The sequence below is a fragment of the Budorcas taxicolor genome, chromosome 1, assembly GCF_023091745.1.
Source record: "Budorcas taxicolor isolate Tak-1 chromosome 1, Takin1.1, whole genome shotgun sequence".
Lineage (NCBI taxonomy): Eukaryota > Metazoa > Chordata > Mammalia > Artiodactyla > Bovidae > Budorcas > Budorcas taxicolor.
In genome coordinates, this window is record NC_068910.1 from 35,451,272 (window position 1) to 35,473,784 (window position 22,513).

At 38.5% G+C, this 22,513-nt stretch overlaps 1 protein-coding gene across 1 annotated transcript in view; it reads left to right on the forward strand.

Moving 5' to 3' along the window:
• The window catches only part of CNTN6 (contactin 6), a 177,692-nt gene that overhangs the window by 44,962 nt on the left and 110,217 nt on the right, over nucleotides 1–22,513 (forward strand). The window contains exon 3 of the mRNA XM_052640803.1: nucleotides 7,434–7,529. Coding sequence (XP_052496763.1) covers nucleotides 7,434–7,529 — 96 coding nt within the window. The remainder of the gene's footprint in view (nucleotides 1–7,433; nucleotides 7,530–22,513) is intronic.

Sequence of the window (22,513 nt, forward strand, 5' to 3'; positions counted from 1 at the left end):
TCCAGTCTTGAATGTATATTATAATAGACCAATTATTTCATAGTTGTTTCCTTGTTCTGTTTATAAAACACTTTTCTCTCTGAAAATCTTGATGCTAAGCCAATAGGGAAAAAAAATCTTTCAGCCCCCTCCTCACTATTATTCTATATATTTTTCTTAAAAAAAACATGAGGAAATGGTTCTCATTAGATTCATTATTCTCAGAAAACCAAAGAACAGCTCACTTGCTCTCTCCATTTATTTCTGAATTTTTATAAAAATCTCTTTACACCAAAAAAAGAGAAATTTTAACATGGTTTGTAAATGGATTTGACACCAGACTCTCTTAAAGTATCTCTTTACTTCCTGCTTGCATATAATCATTCCAAATTTATGCCCAATATCATGACTTAGCTATTGCCCCTTTTACAGAATTTGACAGTAGTATTGTGCTTTGTTAGGTTATATCATGTTACTGAGTTGTACTAGGAAACTCTGCAAACTGAATATTGCAAACTCTGCAACTGAAAATGTGGTGGAAATCATCTTGGAAATGATGGTGGAAAATGAAACTGGTCTAAGTAGACATATTTTTGTGTGCCACTTAATAAAGACCTGGGAAAATTAATTATAGTACCAAGAATTTCAGTTTATTCAAAACGACCCAAGAAATAGGAAATAGTAACAATTTTGGTGTTCTCCATGAGCAGCGCTCTTCCAAGGGGCAAGTTAATAGAGATATGAATTCAGAATCACCTTATTGCAATGTCTTGAGATTCATAGAGTATTTTGATTACAAAAGCTATACATGTTGTATCCGGGAATTCAGCAGGACTAATGCAGAACTAGAGAATTATTCTTGGTAATTTTCACCAGTTCCCTTTCACTGGGCAAAGTACCAGCTTCTGGCACAAGAAGATGTTTTCCATGGGCAAAAACAAGAACATGTACCTCCAGTGTGGGAGCTGTATCATGAAGGTGAACACGTGCTCCTTGGTCCCGTTTACTTCAGCACCAGCTCTTAATGCTGAGGCTTCTTCAGAGGGTTTGCAAAGGGGGAAAACAATGTTTGATTGATGGAGACCCAGGAGCAGAGTAAAGGAAATCTTAGAGCTGAAAATCAGATTTTACATCCTCCAAGTAATCAAAATTACTTTTGAGGTGTCGAAAGAGAGAAAATGAGCGCTGGTCTGGGGGTAGATTATATGGTCTGTGTCTTTGATTAGATGCTAGTTAGAGGGGCAGTTAAGGGGTTAAGCAAATGTCCTCTAGAACAACGATATTGGAAATTAAATTTTATTTCCTTTACTTACAAGCACTGTGAAGTAGGATAGATCCATCAATTTCTGAGTTTCCTAGATGGAGCTGGAGGGAGGTGGACTTCTTTGCAGAGGAAAATGGGAAGATTTAGATTTCCCTTGCTCTTCAAAGAGAGGACTGTAGTGGGAACATTATAGAAAAAAGAGAAAGAATAGACATAAGTTACAGAAGGAAGGAACTAAATAACTTTTAAGAAGTAAATATCTTATATTGGATTTTAAGGTGTTTGGGTCACATATTACTAAATCAATAAGCTTGACAATAGAGGCACAAAGTGTGATAATGTGTGTGTGTGTGTGTGTTAGCAGGTGTGGAGAAGGCAATGGCACCCCACTCCAGTACTCTTGCCTGGAAAATCCCATGGACGGAGAAGCCTGGTGCACTGCAGTCCATGGAGTCACTACGAGTCGGACATGACTAAGTGACTTCACTTTCACTTTTCACTTTCATGCATTGGAGAAGGGAATGGCAACCCACTCCAGTGTTCTTGCCTGGAGAATCCCAGGGACGGGGGAGCCTGGTGGGCTGCCGTCTATGGGGTCGCACAGAGTTGGTCATGACTGTTAGCAGGTGTGTATTTCTGTGTGTAGGCCAAGATACGTGGCTGAGTTCCTGCTTTGCATGGACAGGTGGATGGAGACAAATCAAGAACACATGTGGAGGGGAAAGGGAAAAAAAAAAAAAGAAAAAATGCATAGGAGTAAGGATATCAGAAAGGGAAAGTGAAAAAGTGAAAGTGTTAGTCACTCAGACATGTTCAACTCTTTGCAACCCCATGGACTGCAGCCCAGCAGGCTTCTCTGTCCATGAAAGTCTCAGCAAGAATACTGAAGTGGGTTGCCATTTCCTTCTCCTGGGGTTAGGGTTAGGTTTAGGATCTTCCCAACTCAGGGACTGAACCCAGGTCTCCTGCATTGGCAGGCAGATTCTTTACCATCTGAGCCACCAGGGAACTATTTCTAAAGGCTGACAACACAGCACTTCCCACACCAATCCAAGAATTTGCAGAACTCTTTGGAAAGGCACTGAGCTTTTGTGTTGGTTTGTTTGAGCTTGGAGTGGCAGTTTATGCCAGTTTATATGTTGCAAGTGGCAGGGACATCCCAGTTAACATCTGGAAAGAATAACAGAATAACATGTTGCTTGTGAGAGTGAGTCCTGGAACCAGACTATCTCCTTTTCAGTTCTGCCTTGACAAGTAGAAACTGTGTGGTCTTCAGTCAGTTGCTAATCTACCATGAACCTCAATATTCTCCTTTGTTAAATGAATGTGATATTGATATCTACATTCCAGGGTCATCATGAAGATTCAATGAAACTGCTTCACTGAGTGTTTGGTACATAGTAGTTATTCTTGACATATGAAAGAATAAAGGAAAAATAAAGAAGATTTAAAACACTGTAACAAAGTAATTCATGCATTGCCAATCAAGAAAGATTCAATAAATAGTATTATTTTTACTTTGGATAACTCAACTACTCTATGTCCGGCTTGAAGCATGGACCTTTTCCTGGTGAAGATTTTCCTATCTCTATCTTTTCAGGTGCTGTTCTCTTGGTCGGGGTCAACAAACCCTGGGTACCCACAGACTTCCTCTCAGTTATGAGAGTTGGCAAACGACTGGCCTCCTTCTGTGATGGGGGCTGGCACCACCAAACATATCCTCTGACTGTGATCCTCAGGTCTTGGCAGCCAATACACAGTTTTCTTGCTTTAATTGGGCTGAGATTCATTCCTACATGTGGCAGCTGCAAAGATTTATTCTCCTTACAATTAGGCATTGCAATGCTTAGCATTGCTTGGACTTAATTTTAAGTACATTTTGGTGGCCCTTTTCCCTCCACTGCACCTTGGTTGCTCCAGGAGAGAGCATATGGCCCAGTAATTCTTTAAAGCTCATTTTACGGGCCATTCTCAGGCACTTCCTGCTGGCCTTTGGAACAGAGCCTTGTTTGTGACTGCATTTTTGCTTATGCTCCTGCCAAATGCTTCCTCCAAAACCAGCAATAAAACCGCAGGATCCGATAAGCCCTGGTCATCAGAATGGCTTAATGAGAGCAACCTCGACAATTGAGGTCTTTAATAGCAACCAGCACGGCAGGACTTGTGCCTTGAGTACCAGGACAGCCTGGGCAGGTCACCTTTGTGGTTTATGGGAATTTCTCCAAATAATGTAAAATTTGAGACCATCTCAGGGAACGATCTCACACTAAGCTATTTTTCTCTTAAGCAAAAAATGGATAGGACAAAAACAGAACAGAGTGGTTCTCTCTGGCTTCTCCTTATAGAAGAATAAATCTGGAGTTTATAAAGGTCTTTCCGGGAAAAAAAAATATCACTGGGTTTGTATGGCTACCTTCACTGTACATTGCTTCAAAATTATGTGAATTACATTATGTTGCTGGCTGGCAGAAATGTACTTGAAATACAGGTTGGATACTTAAAACAGATTTTGTTCAAAGTATATTCACATGAAATGGAACTTAAGGTAAAATTAGATCTTGTCTATGATCTCTGTGCTATTAAACAGTTTTAAAATCTGAATTATTAATTAAAACCTGTGCACTAGTACTATTTTAAAATGATTGTGTTTTTTTGATTGCTAACAGAACTTGGGTGACTTTCAAAAGAAGTTGATTTCCTTTTATGTTAGCTAATAGAAACCCCATTGTAATCATAAAAGGCATGAAGAAATTATGTTACAAGTGGTTGTTATTTAAGTGGAAGTTAACACAGAATATATTAAAGTACCCATGGTCTTATCAACAGTGTGTTATAATGGCTTCTGATTAACACTGAAAACATGATTGATGTTAGTTTGAGCATGGAACACTGAAAATGGGACACTGAGAGAATGTAATTGAAAGCTTGTTAATTTCATACAATCATTCAATTTCTCTCTACAGCTTTTGTTTTTATGACCATTAAAGAGTCATGACAATTTAATGAGACCTTTCAATGATAATAGTAATGAGAAAAAAAAAAAAAACACCTTAAAATTCTCACTTGTTATCACTGCTAGAAATAGAAACAATCAATATCTTAATTTTGGTTTTAAATACAGTTTGTTAGCCTGATTCATAATGAGTAATATGTAAAATAATGCAAACAAGTCTAGTCAGTAATTCACATTAAGTGTACCAACATGTTATGGGCTAACAGTTATACTACAGCCAAAGAAGAAAGGGAGGCACATTTGTTTAAAAATCCTCTAGATTCAAGCCGGTTTTAGAAAAGGCAGAGGAATCAGAGATCAAATTGCCAACATCCGCTGGATCATGGAAAAAGCAAGAGAGTTCCAGAAAAACATCTATTTCTGCTTTATTGACTAGGCCAAAGCCTTTGACTGTGTGGATCACAAGAAACTGTGGAAAATTCTGAAAGAGATGGGAATACCAGACCACCTGACCTGCCTCGTGAGAAATCTGTATGCAGGTCAGGAAGCAACAGTTAGAACTGGACATGGAACAACAGATAGGTTCCAAATAGGAAAAGGAGTACGTCAAGGCTGTATATTGTCACCCTGCTTATTTAACTTTTGCAGAGTACATCATGAGAAACACCGGACTGGAAGAAACACAAGCTGGAATCAAGATTGCCGGGAGAAATATCAATAACCTCAAATATGCAGATGACACCACCCTTATGGCAGAAAGTGAAGAGGAACTAAAAAGCCTCTTGATGAAGGTGAAAGAGGAGAGCGAAAAAGTTGGCTTAAAGCTCAATATTCAGAAAACGAGGATCATGGCATCTGGTCCCATCACTTCATGGGAAATAGATGGGGAAACACTGGAAACAGTGTCAGACTTTATTTTTTGGGGCTCCAAAATCACTGCAGATGGTGATTGCAGCCATGAAATTACAAGACACTTACTCCTTGGAAGAAAAGTTATGACCAACCTAGATAGTATATTCAAAAGCAGAGACATTACTTTGCCGACTAAGGTCCATCTAGTCAAGGCTATGGTTTTTCCTGTGGTCATGTATGGATGTGAGAGTTGGACTGTGAAGAAGGCTGAGCACCGAAGAATTGATACATTTGAACTGTGGTGTTGGAGAAGACTCTTGAGGGTCCCTTTGACTGCAAGGAGATCCAACCAGTCCATTCTGAAGGAGATCAACATTGGGATTTCTTTGGAAGGAATGATGCTAAAGCTGAAGCTCCAGTACTTTGGGCACCTCATGCGAAGAGGTGACTCATTGGAAAAGATTCTGATGCTGGGAGAGATTGGGGACAGGAGGAGAAGGGGACGACCCAGGATGAGACGGCTGGATAGCATCACGGACTTGATGGATGTCAGTGTGCGTGAACTCCGGGAGATGGTGATGGACAGGGAGGCCTGGCGTGCTGCGATTCATGGGGTCACAAAGAGTCGGACACGACTGAGCGACTGAACTGATCTGAACTGAGAAGAAACATGCAAGGCACTCTAGTTCCCTGATAGCTTAGTTGGTAAAGAATTTACCTGCAATGCAGGAGACCCTGGTTCAATTCCTGAGTCGGGAAGATCCACTGGAGAAGGGATGTGCTACCCACTTCAGTATTCTTGTACTTCCCTTGTGGCTCAGCTGGTAAAGAATCTGCCTGCAATGTGGAAGACCTGGGTTTGATCCCTGGGTTAGGAAGATTCCCTGGAAAAGGGAAAGACTACCCACTCCAGTATTCTGGCCTAGAGAATTCAATGGACTGTTTAGTCCTTGCGGTCACAAGAGTTGAACATGACTGAGAAACTTTAGCTTTCTAGATCCTAAGCAGGTGTAAGGCTAATGACTGCTGAAGATTTAAAGGGAAAGGGATTTAGTTGGGAAGAAGCAGACTATATCTTGGACAAATATTTTCATTATTAAAAGTAGAGCATATATATGTATATATACACATATATATGAAATTACATATATATATTACATAAAATATATTGTATTTCTCACACCATTGGCCATCTAGATGGTATTAACACTTGGTGTGTAGATGGAGAACAACAAATTTTTTTGGATATTTCCTCTCAAACATAATAAGTGAAAGTTCAGAAAATGTGAGTTTCTACTTTTTCTATTCAGCTGCAAAATATGTCTGGAAAAGTATCTTTGGTTAAAAAAGTGTAATATTTATTCTATAAACCTATAAACCTATTACTGTGAAAGAAAGGGCAGTAGATTTTGGTAGACAACTAGCAGTCTCTACAACAATTATTACAACATGCAAATCATATTTATATGTATGTGTATATATATGTTTTATGTTTTATCATTGGTCTTCTACTTTTACCCTTAGTGAATATAATAAGAGCAAAATCTATGTCTGCTTTATTTACTAATACATCCTTTACCCTTAATACCCTTCCTATCTTTTAGCAGGTATTCAATACAAATTTGTTAAATCACTGACTGACTGACTGAATGAATGAATACAAGTGATTTTCCAGGCAAAGAAACTAAGGTTCAGACAAGTTATACAGTTTAGCCCTTTCTAGAGGCTGGGTGACCATTTTCTAGGAATGTTGAATGATTTATAACTCTGATGGATAGCTTAACAAGACAGTTAGTAAGCTCTCTTCCAACACTGAATGTCTATGATTCTTCGGTGTTGTAGGAAATTACAACACTCCAAATAGGACCATGAAACTGCTTTGTGAAGGAGTAGATCAAGAGAAATTAGAAGATTTACCTTTTTTCTTGTTGGTTCAGTCACATATAATTCTTTCCCTCACAACATTCCAAGCTAAGCTCTCACAGGCTTCATCCCCATATCAAAATGGGTACCATTAATCTAAAATGCTAGAAGATTGCAGCAAACTTGCCATATACCTCTTTTAAATCATGCCTTCCTTGGGCAGAAAAGTAAATATGTGCTGTGTTTAAAAGATTTCCTGTTGAGCTTCAGGCTGCCTGGGAGAATAAAACAGATAGTGAGTTATGTTAATAAATGTCTTTATCATATATTCTGCATAGTCGTACTAAAATAAAAAAAGGAAAGACAAAATTTTGAGACGTATAACCAGTGTACATCAATTGATTATCAACTAAATCTTTTGGTCAGACAAGTGTGAGTGTTCATTGCTGTTGCCAGTTTTTTCTTCTTTAAATTTTTTTTCGCAAAACAATTCATTCTAAACCTGCTTTTCTGTTTTTCAAGATATCGAAGACTTTGAAACCAAAACAAGAAGCACAGTGTCCGTCCGAGAAGGTCAAGGTGTGGTGCTTCTCTGTGGTCCACCACCACACTTTGGAGGTATGGTTACTTTCGGTCACACCATTAATTCGGCCACTCAGGGAATAAAGTAGGCATAGTAGTCCTTAGTGCCAGTGGTAGCCCTCCATCAAATCTAAGGGACTATGAAAGTTTTTCTGGCTCATCCTGCTGTATCAAGTCTTAATCCAAATCTTTTCTTTTAAAAACATGTATTCAATCACTCACTCAACAGATATGTCCTTAAAGAGAAGCAGTATGGCCCTGTACACATGTGTGAGCATTGGGGCTTTGCAGTGAAATGATCACAGCTGTAATCTGTGGTCACCCTACATGACAAAGAATGATTTGTTTAAATGTTTTAGGCTCAATTTCCTCAGCTGCAAAGTAGAGATACTAACTGATGCCTATACTATAGGACAGTCATGAGTGTTAAATGAGCTAATGAAAGTGTGAAAAGTGAAGTTGCTCAGTCGTGTCCGACTCTTTGCGACCCATGGACTATAGCCCGCCAGGTTGCTCCAGCCATGAAATTTTCCAGGCAAGAGTACTGGAGTGGGTTTCCATTCCCTTCTCCAGGGGTTCTTCCTGATCCAGGGATCGAACCCAGGTCTCCCACATTGCGGGCAGACGCTTTTACCGTCTGAGCCACAAGGGAAGCCTGAGCTAATGAATATAAACCAATTAATTTAACAGCCAGTATTTTATTTTAAAAAGAAAGCTAGGACTGTTATTTTATTTTAATTATTGGGTTCCATGGAGAAGCAAATTTCAACAGCTGTTCTGGAAACATGTGAACTATTGGAAGAGGAAAGCTGCCCATTTAATTGGAAGAAAATGTTACGGAACACCAAATCAGGTTATCTCCTGGCAATGGTGAAAATCAAGCAGTAAGTGATATTCTCTGCTTTGGAAGAATCTGGATTAACTGATGAGTTACCCAGTTGCCAGGGATCTAAAGCATCTACTGATTCTCACCCCACTGGTTTGCAATTTCTTAAAATCTGGACAGTTTGGTACAATTTGGTAGATTCTCAGCCAACTGTGATCCTGGAGGAAGTCAGTGTAAAAATATCCATAAAGTCATTTCAGTTAGTACAATCCGATATCACACTATGTTATGAAAGTGAAAGTCTCTTAGTCATGTCCTACTCTTTGGGACTCCATGGAGGATAAAGCCCCTGGAATTCTCCAGGCCAGAATACTGGAGTGGGTAGCCTTTCCTGTCTCCAGGGAATCTTCACAACACAGACATCCAACCCAGGTCTCCTGCATTGCAGGCGGATTCTTTACCAACTGAGCTATGAGGGGAAAGCCACACTATGTTATAGTTCAGTTCAGTTGCTCAGTCGTGTCTGTCTCTTTGCAACCCCATGGACTGCAGCATGCCAGGCTTCCCTGTCTATCACTAACTCCCGAGACCTGCTGAAACTCATGTCCATCAAGTCAGTGATGCCATCCAACCATTTCATCCTCTGTCCTCTCCTTCTCCTCCTGCCTTCAATTTTTCCCAGCATCAGGATCTTTTCAAAGGAGTCAGTTCTTAGCATCAGGTGACTAAAGTATTGGAATTTCAGCTTTCGCATCGGTCCTTCCAATGAATATTCAGGACTGATTTCCTTTAGGATGGACTAGTTGGATCTCCTTGCAGTCAAGAGACTCTCAAGAGTCTTCCCCAATACCACAGTTTAAAAGCATCAACTCTTCGGTGCTCAGCTTTCTAGTCCAACTCTCGTATCCATACATGACCATTGGAAAAATCATAGCTTTGACTAGACAGACCTTTGTTGGCAAAGTAATGTCTCTGCTTTTTAATATGCTGTCTAGGTTGGTCATAGCTTTTCATCCAAGGAGCAAGCATCTTTTAATTTCATGGCTGTAGTCACCATCAGCAGTGATTTTGGAGCCCCAAATCACCATATGAAAATAAAGTATTTCACTGTTTCCCATTGTTTCCCTATCTATTTGCCATGAAGTGATAGGACCAGATGCCATGATCTTAGTTTTCTGAAGTAACGTTATAGTTAATTTAATAATAATAGCAAGTACTTACACAGTACAGATCTAAATACTTTATATGTATTAGATTCTTAAATCTGTAGAATTACTAGTCGAGGGAGATACTATGATGTTTCTTGTTTTATGAATGAGAATACTAAGATACAGAGAGGGTAAGTAAATGGTCCAATGTCATGAATCTTGTAATCATGAAGCCAGACATCAAATCCATGCAGTCTGGGTCCCAGACCCTGGATAGATCCTAACCACCAATGTCTCTTATAATTGATTTCCACTTTAGAACAGGAGGATTTTTTGAAATAGATGGACAAATTTTAAGAAATAAGTGAAAACTTTTCTTCTAATATTAAAACAAATATTATTTATGATCCTTAAAAAACTTGAAGCTATTTTTGCCATTACTTTCAGTTTCATACAATCTTGCAAAATGCTAACACAAAATGAAAAAAACAAACAAACATACAAACCCTAATTGGAAGTTAGCAATATTTTTATTCAATATTATTACACAGTGGTATGTCACTTTGCTCACTAGCAATATTGGGGAAGAGTTACAATACTTTCAACATTATCTGATAAAATGATACTATTCCAGAGCACACAAAAATTTGATAGTGCTTATTTTTTAACAATTAAAAAAAAGTGAAAGTGAAGTCGCTCAGTCGTGTCCAATTCTTTGCGACCCCATGGACTGTAGCCTGCCAGGCTCCTCCATCCATTGGATTCTCCAGGCAAGAATAATGGAGTGGGTTGCCATTTCCTTCTCCAGGAGATCTTCCCAACACAGAGATCGAACCTGAGTCTCCCGCACTGCAGGCAGACTCTTTACCATCTGAGCCACCAGGGGCTCCACTTTTTTAACAATAGGAAGGTTATTTTCCAGTACCATAATCTAAGACAAAACATGCAAATCGTGTTTGTTTGTACTGTCGGTCTACGTCATTTTATACTCTGACATTGGTCAAAGAGACTTGACAGAATCATAGACTAGTTTCAACTTTGTTTTACTCTAAATAAGAACAGCAGACATGCAAATATTTCTAAATGAATGTCATTATACTTTAAAAAGGCAGTAAAGTAGGAGAGCTTTCCCTGGTCACCTTGTCACCTACCAGTGAAGAAGTCTATGTTGGTCTTTTTTTTTTAAAATTTTAATTGGAGGCTAATTACTTTACAATATTGTGGTGGGTTTGCCATACATTCACATGAATCAGCCATGGGTGTACATGTGTTCCCCATCCTGACCCTCCCTCCCACCTCCATCCCCATCCCATCCCTCAGGGTCATCCCAGTGCACCAGCCCTGAGCGCCCTGCCTCATGTATCAAACTTTTAAAGCATGTAAAGCTTTCATTATAACAGTGCCTGTTTAATGTCATGAAATTAACTCACAGATATACAAAACCTACCTGAAATTAAGTCTGCTATAACTGAATAATGAGTACCTGTTGCATGCAAATTATGACAAATTTGACTGATACCAAATTCTGTTTTGCAATATATAATGCTCTAGCAGGATTCCAAAGGCATTTATCAATATTGACTTCATTCAGGTATTATAAGGATTTTCTTCTAAAAGCCATGGCTTTCTCATATCTACAATGACAGGAATGCTGGAATACTATTCAGTTTTCCTTCATATCTCTCTCAGATCAAAACTGAGGGGATTATTGACACCATTTGCTTGAATTATACAAAGAATTATTAATTCATTAAAGTATTAATGGAGTAATTGAGTCATTAAATGTTAATAATGGCAATAATAACTACCAGTTGTTGAATTGTTACCCTCAGCAAGCACTATAAGCCTTTCCATTTATTTTCTCATTCCCACTATTCCAATGATTAAGAATAATAATTTTAAAATAAGAACATTGAGACTCAGACTAAATCAGTTTTTAGTTAGTAAATAAAGACAAGATTCCAACCCAGAACTTTCTGACTTCAAAAATTGCCAATGGATAGACTCCATGGTTAACTCTTCAACCTCAAGTTATTTATTAGTTTCAAGGATCTTATACCTCCAAGTTTGCTAAAAGCCCTAAGAGTGTCTTTACGTCATTAAAACAATTCATTCTTCTTTCTTCCTTGCCTTTTTGTGAGGGTGAATTGTGCAAAAAAAAAACCTCAAGAAAGAAAAGAAATGTATTTGTCAGATAAGCTTTAAATTGCATTAGTGGACAGCTAGTTGAAAGTGGGCCAACTCTACAGATGGACATTGTCTATCTTTGTCTGTAATTTTCCTTGTATTATATATATATATAATTCTAAGCTCATTCAGGTGGTTGGGTGAATTCATTTCCTTAGAGTTGTAGGCCTAAGGTCCCCATGTCCTTTCTGGTCAGCTGTCAAGGGCCACTCTCATCTTATAGAAGCTGCCCACACTTCTTGCCACATGCCTCTACATTTTCAAAACCAGCAACAGAGAATCTCCCTTACATCAGTTCCCTGTAATATTTCAAATCTCTCTAGCCCTATCCAGGCCCAGGAAGGGCTCATCTGAATAGGTCAGCACCATCAAAGATAAAGCCACTTTCCAAGTCAACTGTGCCATCGATTCTAACACATGAAAGTGAGGGCTCACCATATTCATAAATCCCATCATACTCAGATGGTGGGCAAGGGTCCGTGGGGGTTATTTTAGAATTCTGTCAACCATAATTCACTTTCCTTCCTTTATTTCCATCTCTCTAAAGGCTCCATATTTGCCTGCACACCTGGCAGTCATAAAGACACGCCCTAGAAGTATACCAACTGGGACAGACAGAGTCAGCAGGGCAAGATGGAGCAAAAGTTGGCAAGGCCAAATTTATTTTTATATCCAGTATGTGAATAGCAAAGACTCACTGTAAATATTAATAAAGCTTCTCATAAAGAAAGGTGCTACAGACTCCGTAGTTCTAGAAGGCCATATGAGCTGAAACTCTCATATCATTTTTTGAAAAATTTGGTTCTGTTGTATGTGTGCCTGGTATGTATGGTCTATGTATCTAGTCCACAGCAGCGAATCCCTCAAGGTGTTCAGTAACAAGTGAAAAATCGTATTAAATGTGAAATCAGAACATCCTGAATTCTTCATGCTTTCTCTCTAGTGTGTTCACAAAAAACTTGCAATTTTTTTCTTAACAAGGTCTGTCAAATATATTTCAGTCTGTTTATTTAAAAAAAAAAAAACTTTGGGAGAGTAAGAAAAATATCAACTAGGCTGAACACTAGAACTTTACCCAACAAAGAATAGCTCCAGGACCCAAACAAACAAATAAAAAAGTGTGTAAATGGATTTCCCATGAAAATAATTGGTCATGACTCAATGAAATAGTAGAATAATCAGCATAAACCAAACTGAAGCTGTGCTGTTATATGGATGTCTTTTCTTTCAAATAAACCACAGGAGATCTCAGCAGACATTCTTATGGACAATTTTTAAGGCAGCAACAAATGCAGATCTAGGAAGGGAGGATTTACAGACAAAGTTTATTTTAGCAGAAAGGTACCCACAGTGGAAAAGAAGAGAAACCTAGGCAGTAATACCAGAACACAAAATTGGCACGTTCTGCTGTATCTCTTAGAAATGTGATTTTTGGAAACACAACAGGAACCATTTGCTCTACTCTGTGGAGAGAAGCGTATTTTTTTCCATAATTCTACTTCCTTAGCAGAGATAAGCTCCTTGAATGTGACTGAATATATGCCAGTAGAGACGGACTCATCCTTCCTTTCCGCTCTCCTAAAATATGACTTCAAAATACTTCAGAGAAATGTCAGTAATAATGAAGGTGTGGTAGAAAGAAGATTGAAACATTTCATTCCCCATTAGACCTCATTTTCCTTTCTCCTAAACTCTCTCACGGGTAGTCTATGACTTCATTTATCTTCACACAATATTTAAAAATCCCTTCCATTATCTGTTATATGTTTTATCCTTAATTTGGATATACACCTCAGAAAAATACAATTCTCCTACTTAGCTTCTTGGTTCTTGGCAGAACTAAAATTCGGATAGTCAACTAAATAAAATCCTTTTCTTTCCTCCACAATGTCTTTTTGCGGGGGGGTGGGGGGGGATTTACCAATCATTTGTTTTATTTATTTATTATTTTTCTATTTTACTTTATTTTACTTTACAATACTGTATGGATTTTGCCATACATCAACATGAATCTGCCACAGGTGTACATGAGTTCCCAATCCTGAACCCCCCTGCCACCGCCCTCCCCATACCCTCTCTCTGGGTCAATGTCTTTAGATAATTCTAAGGTCATTTCTACAAACACAGATTCATGTGACAAAAAACGGCAATATAACATTTATTTTACTTATTCATATGGGGGAGGGGGTCACAGCTTTGGAATGGCCTTTGAACTGCTATGCAGAAAGGTCTTTGCCTCTTGAGATCTCACTCAGCTCAAGGGTGAGCTTTTGTTAACATCCTTCATCACCTGTAACAAAGATTCTGCACAAGTCAATTTGCAACAGGACTGAAAATGGAGTTTCCTCTGAATTTTTAAAATGAACATAAAACTCTTGAAGCAAAAGCTGTTGGATGAATCTGAAAATAAGCAGTCAATAGATCTTCATGAGTGCAGTGAATGAGTCTGTGCTCACATGAAATTCTGTTTAAAAATGACAGGGTAGAGAAATGATGAATGTTGTCTAAAATAATTAAAATCACCTTCACTGTGAAATAACAGTTTTATCATATTGAAAATAAAGCAACATTCTTTCTCTTTATTTTCTGGATATAAAACTCTCAATCCTGGGCTCATAAAAATCATAGGTTTAAAATTTGTTTTAGAGGAAATGTTCCATTCTTTCCTCAGATACAACTTTTAGGTTTGTTGAAGAATTGGATTTATGCCAGTAGTTAGGAGCATCTATGTCTGTAGTAGAAAGATAACACTACTGTTTGAGCCCCGCATTTGTATTTGCATCAATAAAAATATTGACGATTCAAACTAAATTGAAAATCATTCTCAGCAAAGTCTCAAAATTGTGTTCGAGAATAGAGGACAATCATATTGTCCTATTGAGAAAACATGCTAAATTTTCATATCTTCTTCCTACCAATTAGTTTGTGTTTGTTTTTGTTTTTGCTATTTCTGAATATATCACAATGGTAAAGGCAGGTCAAATTGGCAGTGGCAATATTCCTTGTGAATGCTGCTTGAATGGGTAAAATTTTTAGGTAAATAGGCCCAGTAGTTTCCTGTCGGCACAATAATAGTGATAATAACCATCATTATTGAACTTCTACCATATATTCACTCAGTGAATATTTATTATGTACTTACTAAGGGCCACTCATTTTACTGAGGTTTAGGGATATGGTGGAGACCAAAGCAACAAAGTCCTTCACTCCATGAATCTTACAGTAAAAATTATATTAAAAATATAAGTATGGCCAATGATGATAAAAGCTTGGGAGAAAAATAAAGAGCATAGGGAGTGAATGGGTGTTGCTGATGTCTTCTAAGAGATCAAACAAGCCTTCATTGACATTTGAGAAAAGAACTAGAGGAATGAATGAGACACTGAGAAAAGCAGTTTGGGGAGTAGGAACAGCATGCACAAAGGTCCTGTGGTAGGACTGTGTCTGACATGTGGAAGAACAGCAAAGAGGCTTGTGTGGATGAAGAAAGCTGAACAAACAGGAGAGTAGATGAAGATATAGGCACTACTTTCAAGATATTTTGCAGCCTTTGGATTTTCCTTTGAGTGAAATTAAAATGTACTACATGATAGTGAGCATATAACCACTTAAAAAGTGATTACAATAATTCAGGTTAGAGTTAATAGTGACTCAAGCCAGGATGAGAGCAGTGGACAGGTGGAAATTAGCCATATTCAGGATAAATGTAGAGGGTATAGCTGCATTAACTTCCTGAAAGATTAAATGTAGATTTTAAGAAAAAGACATGTGTAAAAGATAACTCCAAACTGAGCAGTTGGAAGAATGAAGTTCCATGTACTTCATTACAAGGTCATTCATATACAAGGTCAATAAAGGCAGAGCAGGTTTTGGGGTGAGGGAAATCAGGAATTTGTTTTAAGACGAGTTAACTTTCAAATGTCTAACTTCAGACCAAAAACTTCCAATAGGCAACTGAACTGATATGTGTAGGGAGAAAGTTCTGGTCTGAAGAACTAAATTTAGAAGTTATCTTCTGTAAATAGTATTTAACACCACACAGTTGCAAATGTATGAATGCCTACTATACACTGGGAGTTCGGGTTTCCCTGATGGATCAGACAGTAAAGAATCTGCCTGCAATGCAAGTGACCCAAGTTTGATCCCTAGGTCATGAAGATTCCCTGGAGAAGGAATAGCTACCCCCTCGAGTATTCTTGCCTTGAGAATTCCATGGAGAGAGAAGCCTGGAAGGCTTACAGTCCCTGAGGTCACATAGACTTGGACACGACTGAGTGATTAATAATTTCACTTTCATACACTGAGAGCTCAGCTCAGCCTTTGGTATGCCCCAACTCATGTAATACTTTCAGGAAAAATTTCTCCAATTTATAATAGAGCAACTGTGTTAAAGAGATTAGTGCTCACTTGGCCAAGATCATGTGTCTGGAATTCAAAGAATTGTATCTAAATACCACTGCAGTTTTTCTCCTGCTTAATTTTGTCTGGCATTATCTGACCACAGTTCAGTTCAGTTCAGTTGCTCAGTTGTGTCCGACTCTTTGTGACACCATGAATTGCACCACGCCAGCCTCCCCGTCTATCACCAACTCCCGGAGTTCACTCAAACTCACGTCCATCGAGTCGGTAATGCCATCCAGCCATCTCGTCCTCTGTCATCCCCTTCTGCTAACTGCTAAATAAAGTACATAAGGATATAGGAAGTGTTCTAATCTCTACTGGATAATATGTGAATACCATCCACAGAGGTAAACAGTATCAGAACTGGCAAGACTATGGCTCTTCCACTCCATGTAGGACCAACATCTTAGAGTATATTCTCTAGATTTCATGCTCCATATCCACATTCAGAATCTCATCCACTCCCAGGAAAAACATTTTCCTTACTTTTCAGCACATTGAACAGAACTTCAATGTTACAGCCTGTTCAATTCAGTTCAGTCACTCAGTTGTGTCCAACTCTTTGCAACCCCATGAATTGCAGCACACCAGGCCTCCCTGTCCATAACCAACTCCCAGAGTTGACTCAAATACATCTCCACTGAGTCGGTGATGTCATCCAACCGTCTCATCCTCTGTCGTCACCTTCTCCTCCTGCCTTCAATCTTTCCCAGCAACAGAGTCTTTTCAAATGAGTCAGCTTTTCACATTAGGTGGCCACATACAGCCTATTACCACTTGTTTAATCCAGAGTTTCTCAATATCGGCATTATTGACAACTTAGGACAAGATATTTCTTTTCACAAGGCTTGTCCTGTGTGTTGTTAAGATATTAATGGCATCCTTGGCCTGTACCTACTTGATGCCAGAAGCACACATTCTCCACTTGTAAGAATGAGAAAATGGCTCTAGACACTGACAAATATCCCTAGATGATCAAACTCACCTCTAGTGGAGATCCACTGGTGTTGCCCAGGTCTTCTGTTCACTATTTTAAGCTCACCCATGGAGGATGGAAACTGAGGAGGAAAGAAGTCTAGTCCTTCTGTATCTTGCCCCATGACTCACCCTGGGTTCCTTAAAATTGGAGCATACCTTGAAATTTACTCAGAAGTTGCCTGGGTTTTCATTCTTTCTTCAGGATGGATTTACCAGTACGGAAGCTGTCCTAGAATGTATTGGAAGCTAGTAACCATAGGAACTCAGAGGGCCTTTTTAGTGGCTGTCTGTCCTGGAGAAGAAAATGGAAACCCACTCCAATACTCTTGCCTGGGAAATCTCATGGACAGAGGAGCCTGGCAGGCTACAGTCCATGGAATCACAAAAGAGTTGGACATGACTGAGCAACTAAACAACAACAACAAATCCTAGAAACTCAGAGGGCCTTTACGTAGTGGTTGTTTGTAGGGCACAAACGCAATCATCTCCATGATTCCAAACAGGAGGTGCTGTAAATCTAAAGGCATCTCATAAAGTCTAGGTGGTCAGGCAGCAACTGTGGAACAAATGGGAACTCAACTAGGAGTGATTATAAAGGTGTCAGGCCAGTTTTCTGGCTTGCATCATAAACTTGCTCAGCACCAATATCAATGACTTCAACCCAGAAAAGAAATTATTCTTCTTGGATTAGGTCTTTACCACTGAGCTAGCATAACCATGATTTACCACCTAAGAGCCAGTCACATTTAACCCTGGAGCACTACACAAGGTTTGCAGTAAAGTACACTCATATTGGAATATTCCAAAGGGGGGATTTATCCACTAAATCTGAGCACTGTGCTTCAGATTCTTTATTCTGCTCATTTATTTTCTACCTCAAGAAACATGCTACCAATATTGAGACCCTTTCTACAGTGCCAGTAGAAGTTCTCAGTGTCAGTGTTTATTTTTATGAGTTTCTTTCCCATGAGATGCTTCCCCTCTAATAAAAATTACATCCCATATAATGGGTATACGTGCATATATCTTTGTGTTTGTATTTTCAATATCAGAGCACAAGATATAGGGCTATAAAAGATGTCAAAACATAATCAGGCTCTGGGGAAAATAGGATTTTTTGTATGCTTGGCAGAGCAGCTGATAGTCTTCAATTGCTTACCGCAGATCTTCCATTTCTAATAATAATAAAATTATAGACGATGGTGTCAGTGTGAAACTATAGACAATGGCTCAGGGAAGACCAATTATCATTCAGTTCTAATGTTCCTGCTGAATCATCACAGGGAAAATACATCACAATCATTAATAACAGATAAATGTCATAGATGGTGGAGAAAAAATTTAAAAATTCAGCGATTTCAACTTAAGTGGCTCATGAATTATACATTTAATTAAGAAAAGCCAAATGGGAAGGATTTTAAACTTCCAATTTGCAAGGTATTTTTCTTCTTTCCCCATTAAAAAGTATACAAATTAAGCACAGCAGTGGCTGATGATGGGGGTGGGGGGCGGGGGAAGATAAAAGCGCCCATTGCAGGCTGGCTGTTTGGATGAATGGGAAAAGGCAGCCAGTGGGGAAAAGGCAGCAGGGCAGGATGAAAAATAATAGTGACAGGAAGGGCTTGCAACTTTGCACCTTCACCAGTTCACAGAAGGGTACAAAAGGACACCTGGATTCTAGTCTCAGAGCTACTGTCGTCTTCCTTTCTGTTTATTTGCCTGTGAAATGAGGGGGTTGGGCTGGAGGAAATTTCAGGTCCTTACCATTCCAGACATGCCATGAATCTGTAAGTCGAGGAACATACTCTTCGACTTCCTACACACCCCCTGAAGGCAAATATACAAGGTGACCACCATTCTGTCAAAGCTTCCCCAGTGTGATCTCCCAGAGAAGACTGAATTTTACCATTAACAGCAATGGTTTTCAAAGCAGAATTTTCTCACTACCAACACCCCCTGGGAATGTTATCAATGCAAAATTTCTGGCCCCTCCTGAGACCTAATGAATGAGAAACTCATTAGTTTATGGTTCACCAAGTCCTCCAGGTGATAGTGATACCCACTGAAGTTTTAAAATCTCTGCTCTAGAGAGACCTTCATAGAGAGAATTGCTAACTACAGGTTTTGCAAGTGTGTTCTCTTCCCTGCTAATAGTAGCTATACGCTTGTTGGAGTAATTTTGAATAGCAGGTTAATCATTTATTCTACAAGATTCTGAGGAATTCGAACCCAGTATGGGCAATATGATAGGGGAGGGAATATGAGGAACAACTGGCTTAGATGTGAGAGGGCTCAGATATGCAGGGAGCTGGGATTTTGGAAGTCTGATGGCAAGAAAGAAGGATTAGACATTGGACAAAAGTTCAAGTTCTATCCCTTTTTACATGTTAACAGTATAATTTTGGGAAATTACATTTATACCCCTAGCTCCAGTATCTTTCCTATGCTGCTGCTGCTGCTAAGTTGCTTCAGTCATGTCTGACTCTGTACGACCCCATAGACGGAAGCCCACCAGGGTCCCCCGTCCCTGGGATTCTCCAGGCGAGAACACTGGAGTGGGTTGCCATTTCCTTCTCCAATGCATGAAAGTGAAAAATGAAAGGGAAATCTGGATATATAGTAGCAGGCATATCTGCAATAGCCAATTAACCTCACAAAACAAATTGTAGGAGTGATGAAACAAGTATGAAATAAAAGTGCTTCTATTTTTTCAAAATTATTCCTTATGTCATCTTCCTTATTTCTGAACACATTCTTCAAGTAGCTTCTAAATATCCCACTATTGAAGAAGGATACACTACATGTAGGAACAGATAAGAAAGCTTTACTAGTAAGGTAAAAATGAATTCCCCTGGGGAGAAGTGAAAATTATAGTCTCTGGCCCCAAGATTATAGGGTAAAAGTATACAAAGATTTCCTGAGCACCAGTGGCAATGTGTAATTTCTGTTCAGCGAAAGGAGTTGCTTTGGATTTCAGAGGGCTAGAACTTATTCCTCTTCCCTCAGAGGCATCGATGAAAGATACCTAAGTTGAACACAGCCCTGGGAATTTGCTCAAGATTTGTCTTTATTTCACAGAAGGTTCAAAAGATGAAGAGTCACTGACAACAGGGAAATCTGAACTACATTTTTTCCCTCCTCTTTATACTGAAAAAAATTTTACTATCTAGGTGGCTCTCCAGTTTCAAACAAAACCCTTTGAGCATCTCTCTGGTGAAGACAGAGCAACAGTCTTAGAAGTGAAGTAGCAAAGGACATCAGTAAAAAAACTCAGACACAAGAGCCTATATGAAATGATACAAGATCCTAGTAGGGACTTGCCAAGAAAACACACACACACACACACACACACACACACACACACAAAGATTCAATACCTGGGCATGGGACAAGAATGTCAAAACATATTTTAAAAAGAAGTGAATTTTATTTATGCATAGTTGACCTGAAGGTCTTGAATGGTGGCTCAGACAGTAAACTAAAAGCATAGACTCAGAAAACTCGAAGGAATGTTGAGAGTGGAGTAAACCGTTCATAGAGACACAGGTTTAGCTTCCCATTCACTGCAAAAATAAACTTCTTTTGCAACACCTCAAGCAATTCTCATCCATTCTCTGCTTGGTCATCTCTAATGACAGAAAACTCATTATCTCCAGCGTCTTCTGCTGGTATAGCTCTAATGTTTGGACTGATCTTCACTGTATCTTAATGTAGTCAAACAGCATACTATAATAGCCACAAGTCCTACTTTTGCCTACTGGACATCAATGGAGAGAACTTTTTTTTTTTTTTACCCTTTGTGAATGTCATAGCCATTTGACCTATGAAAACAACTCAGTTTTTTTTCTCCATTTCCGCCCTCCAGGGTCAAAATCTAAGTTCTTACCACTTTCTTTGGTGTATTAACTTCTGGACTTGGCTACATTTTGGCTATCTATCTCAATATACTTGAGATTTTCAGTTCCCTCTCAATAATGGGTACTTTGAACATAATATTATAATTCAACTGCAAGATATTTGTAGGCTGTTGAAAATACAGATTCCATGGTACTTCACTCAGATGTTAACAAACCAAATTGCTAGGGTAGGATTAGCTATCTGCATCTTAACAAGTTTCCTAATGTGCTCTGAATGAAGCATAATAGTCCAGTCTGAATAGTCCAGAGTAAGAATAAAGAACATTAAAAAAATAATACTATCCATCCTTTTTTTTTTTAATAAATGATAACCCATTCTTGTATTTAGTTTTCCTGGTACATTATTCATCCTGTTGTTTATTTATCCCATTTACACAATTACACAATAATTAAATATTCAAATATGGCAGGTACAAACTATATAGAGAGTGAAAGTCTTCTGTGTTTTTTTCCCTTTTCTTGAGAAAGCCACTGTATACATGCCTAGATTTTTAAATTTAAAAATTTGCAGAAACACATACACATAAGTTCTCATACATGTAAACGCATAACTTTTTATGAGATCATACTAAACATTTTTATTTACAATATACTTTTCATGTAATAACATGTCTTAGATTGTTTTTCTTCCTGAACACTGATTTTATAGGCTTAACAACACTTTGTGAATTTTTATATTTCATGCCTAAGTGGCATTTTTGTTGCTGTTCATCCTTTTTGTTGTATATTTCTGTCATATCTTCTTCATTCCTGAGAATGATACCAGAATTTCTGGCTATTTAGATGAATTTATTCTTACTGAAATAATTTATGAATTGTCAGAATTTAATACATAGCAGATACAATATATAATTTAATATATAAGTGATTTAATTTAGTCTGTTTTTTGTAAACTCATTATTTTCTTCTGTCTCCTTTCTATCTTCTTTTCTTTCTTTCTTTAAAAAGAATCTGGTTCCCTAAGTATATTGTTAATGCTTCATCTCTTTTTTTTTCTTGGTTTGAAAGGGATGATAAAGATGCCAAAATTCACATATTTCCACTTTCTCAAGGGACTTCCCAGGTGGCTCAGTGAGTAAAGAATCCACCTGCAGGCAGAAAATACAGGAGACTTAAGAGACCTGGGTTTGATCCCTGGCCTGGAAAGATTCCCTGGAGGAGGTCATGGCAACCCACTCCAGTATTTTTGCCTGGAGAGTCCCACAGACAGAGGAGCCTGGCAGGTTATACTCTATAAGGTCACAAAGATTTAAACATGATTTAATCTTTAAGGTCAGACACGATTAAATCAACAGGGCACACACGCATTTTCTCAAGAGTTTTTGTATATGGATCAGATTTAAGGTCAAAATAGCTTTCAATTCATATTGCTTCATCATCCCTCAAAAGAATTTTAAATCAGTTATATTAGTGAAGAATGTTTCAGGTTGTCTGCTTCTATCTGAAGAGGACTGCTAGAACATTATAGAAATAATTAGCTTTCAATTTTTTTCTTTTTTTTGTCTCTGCCACGTCTTGCTTCTGCACTAGTTTTAACATAAGTACGGATGACAAGAGGCTCCC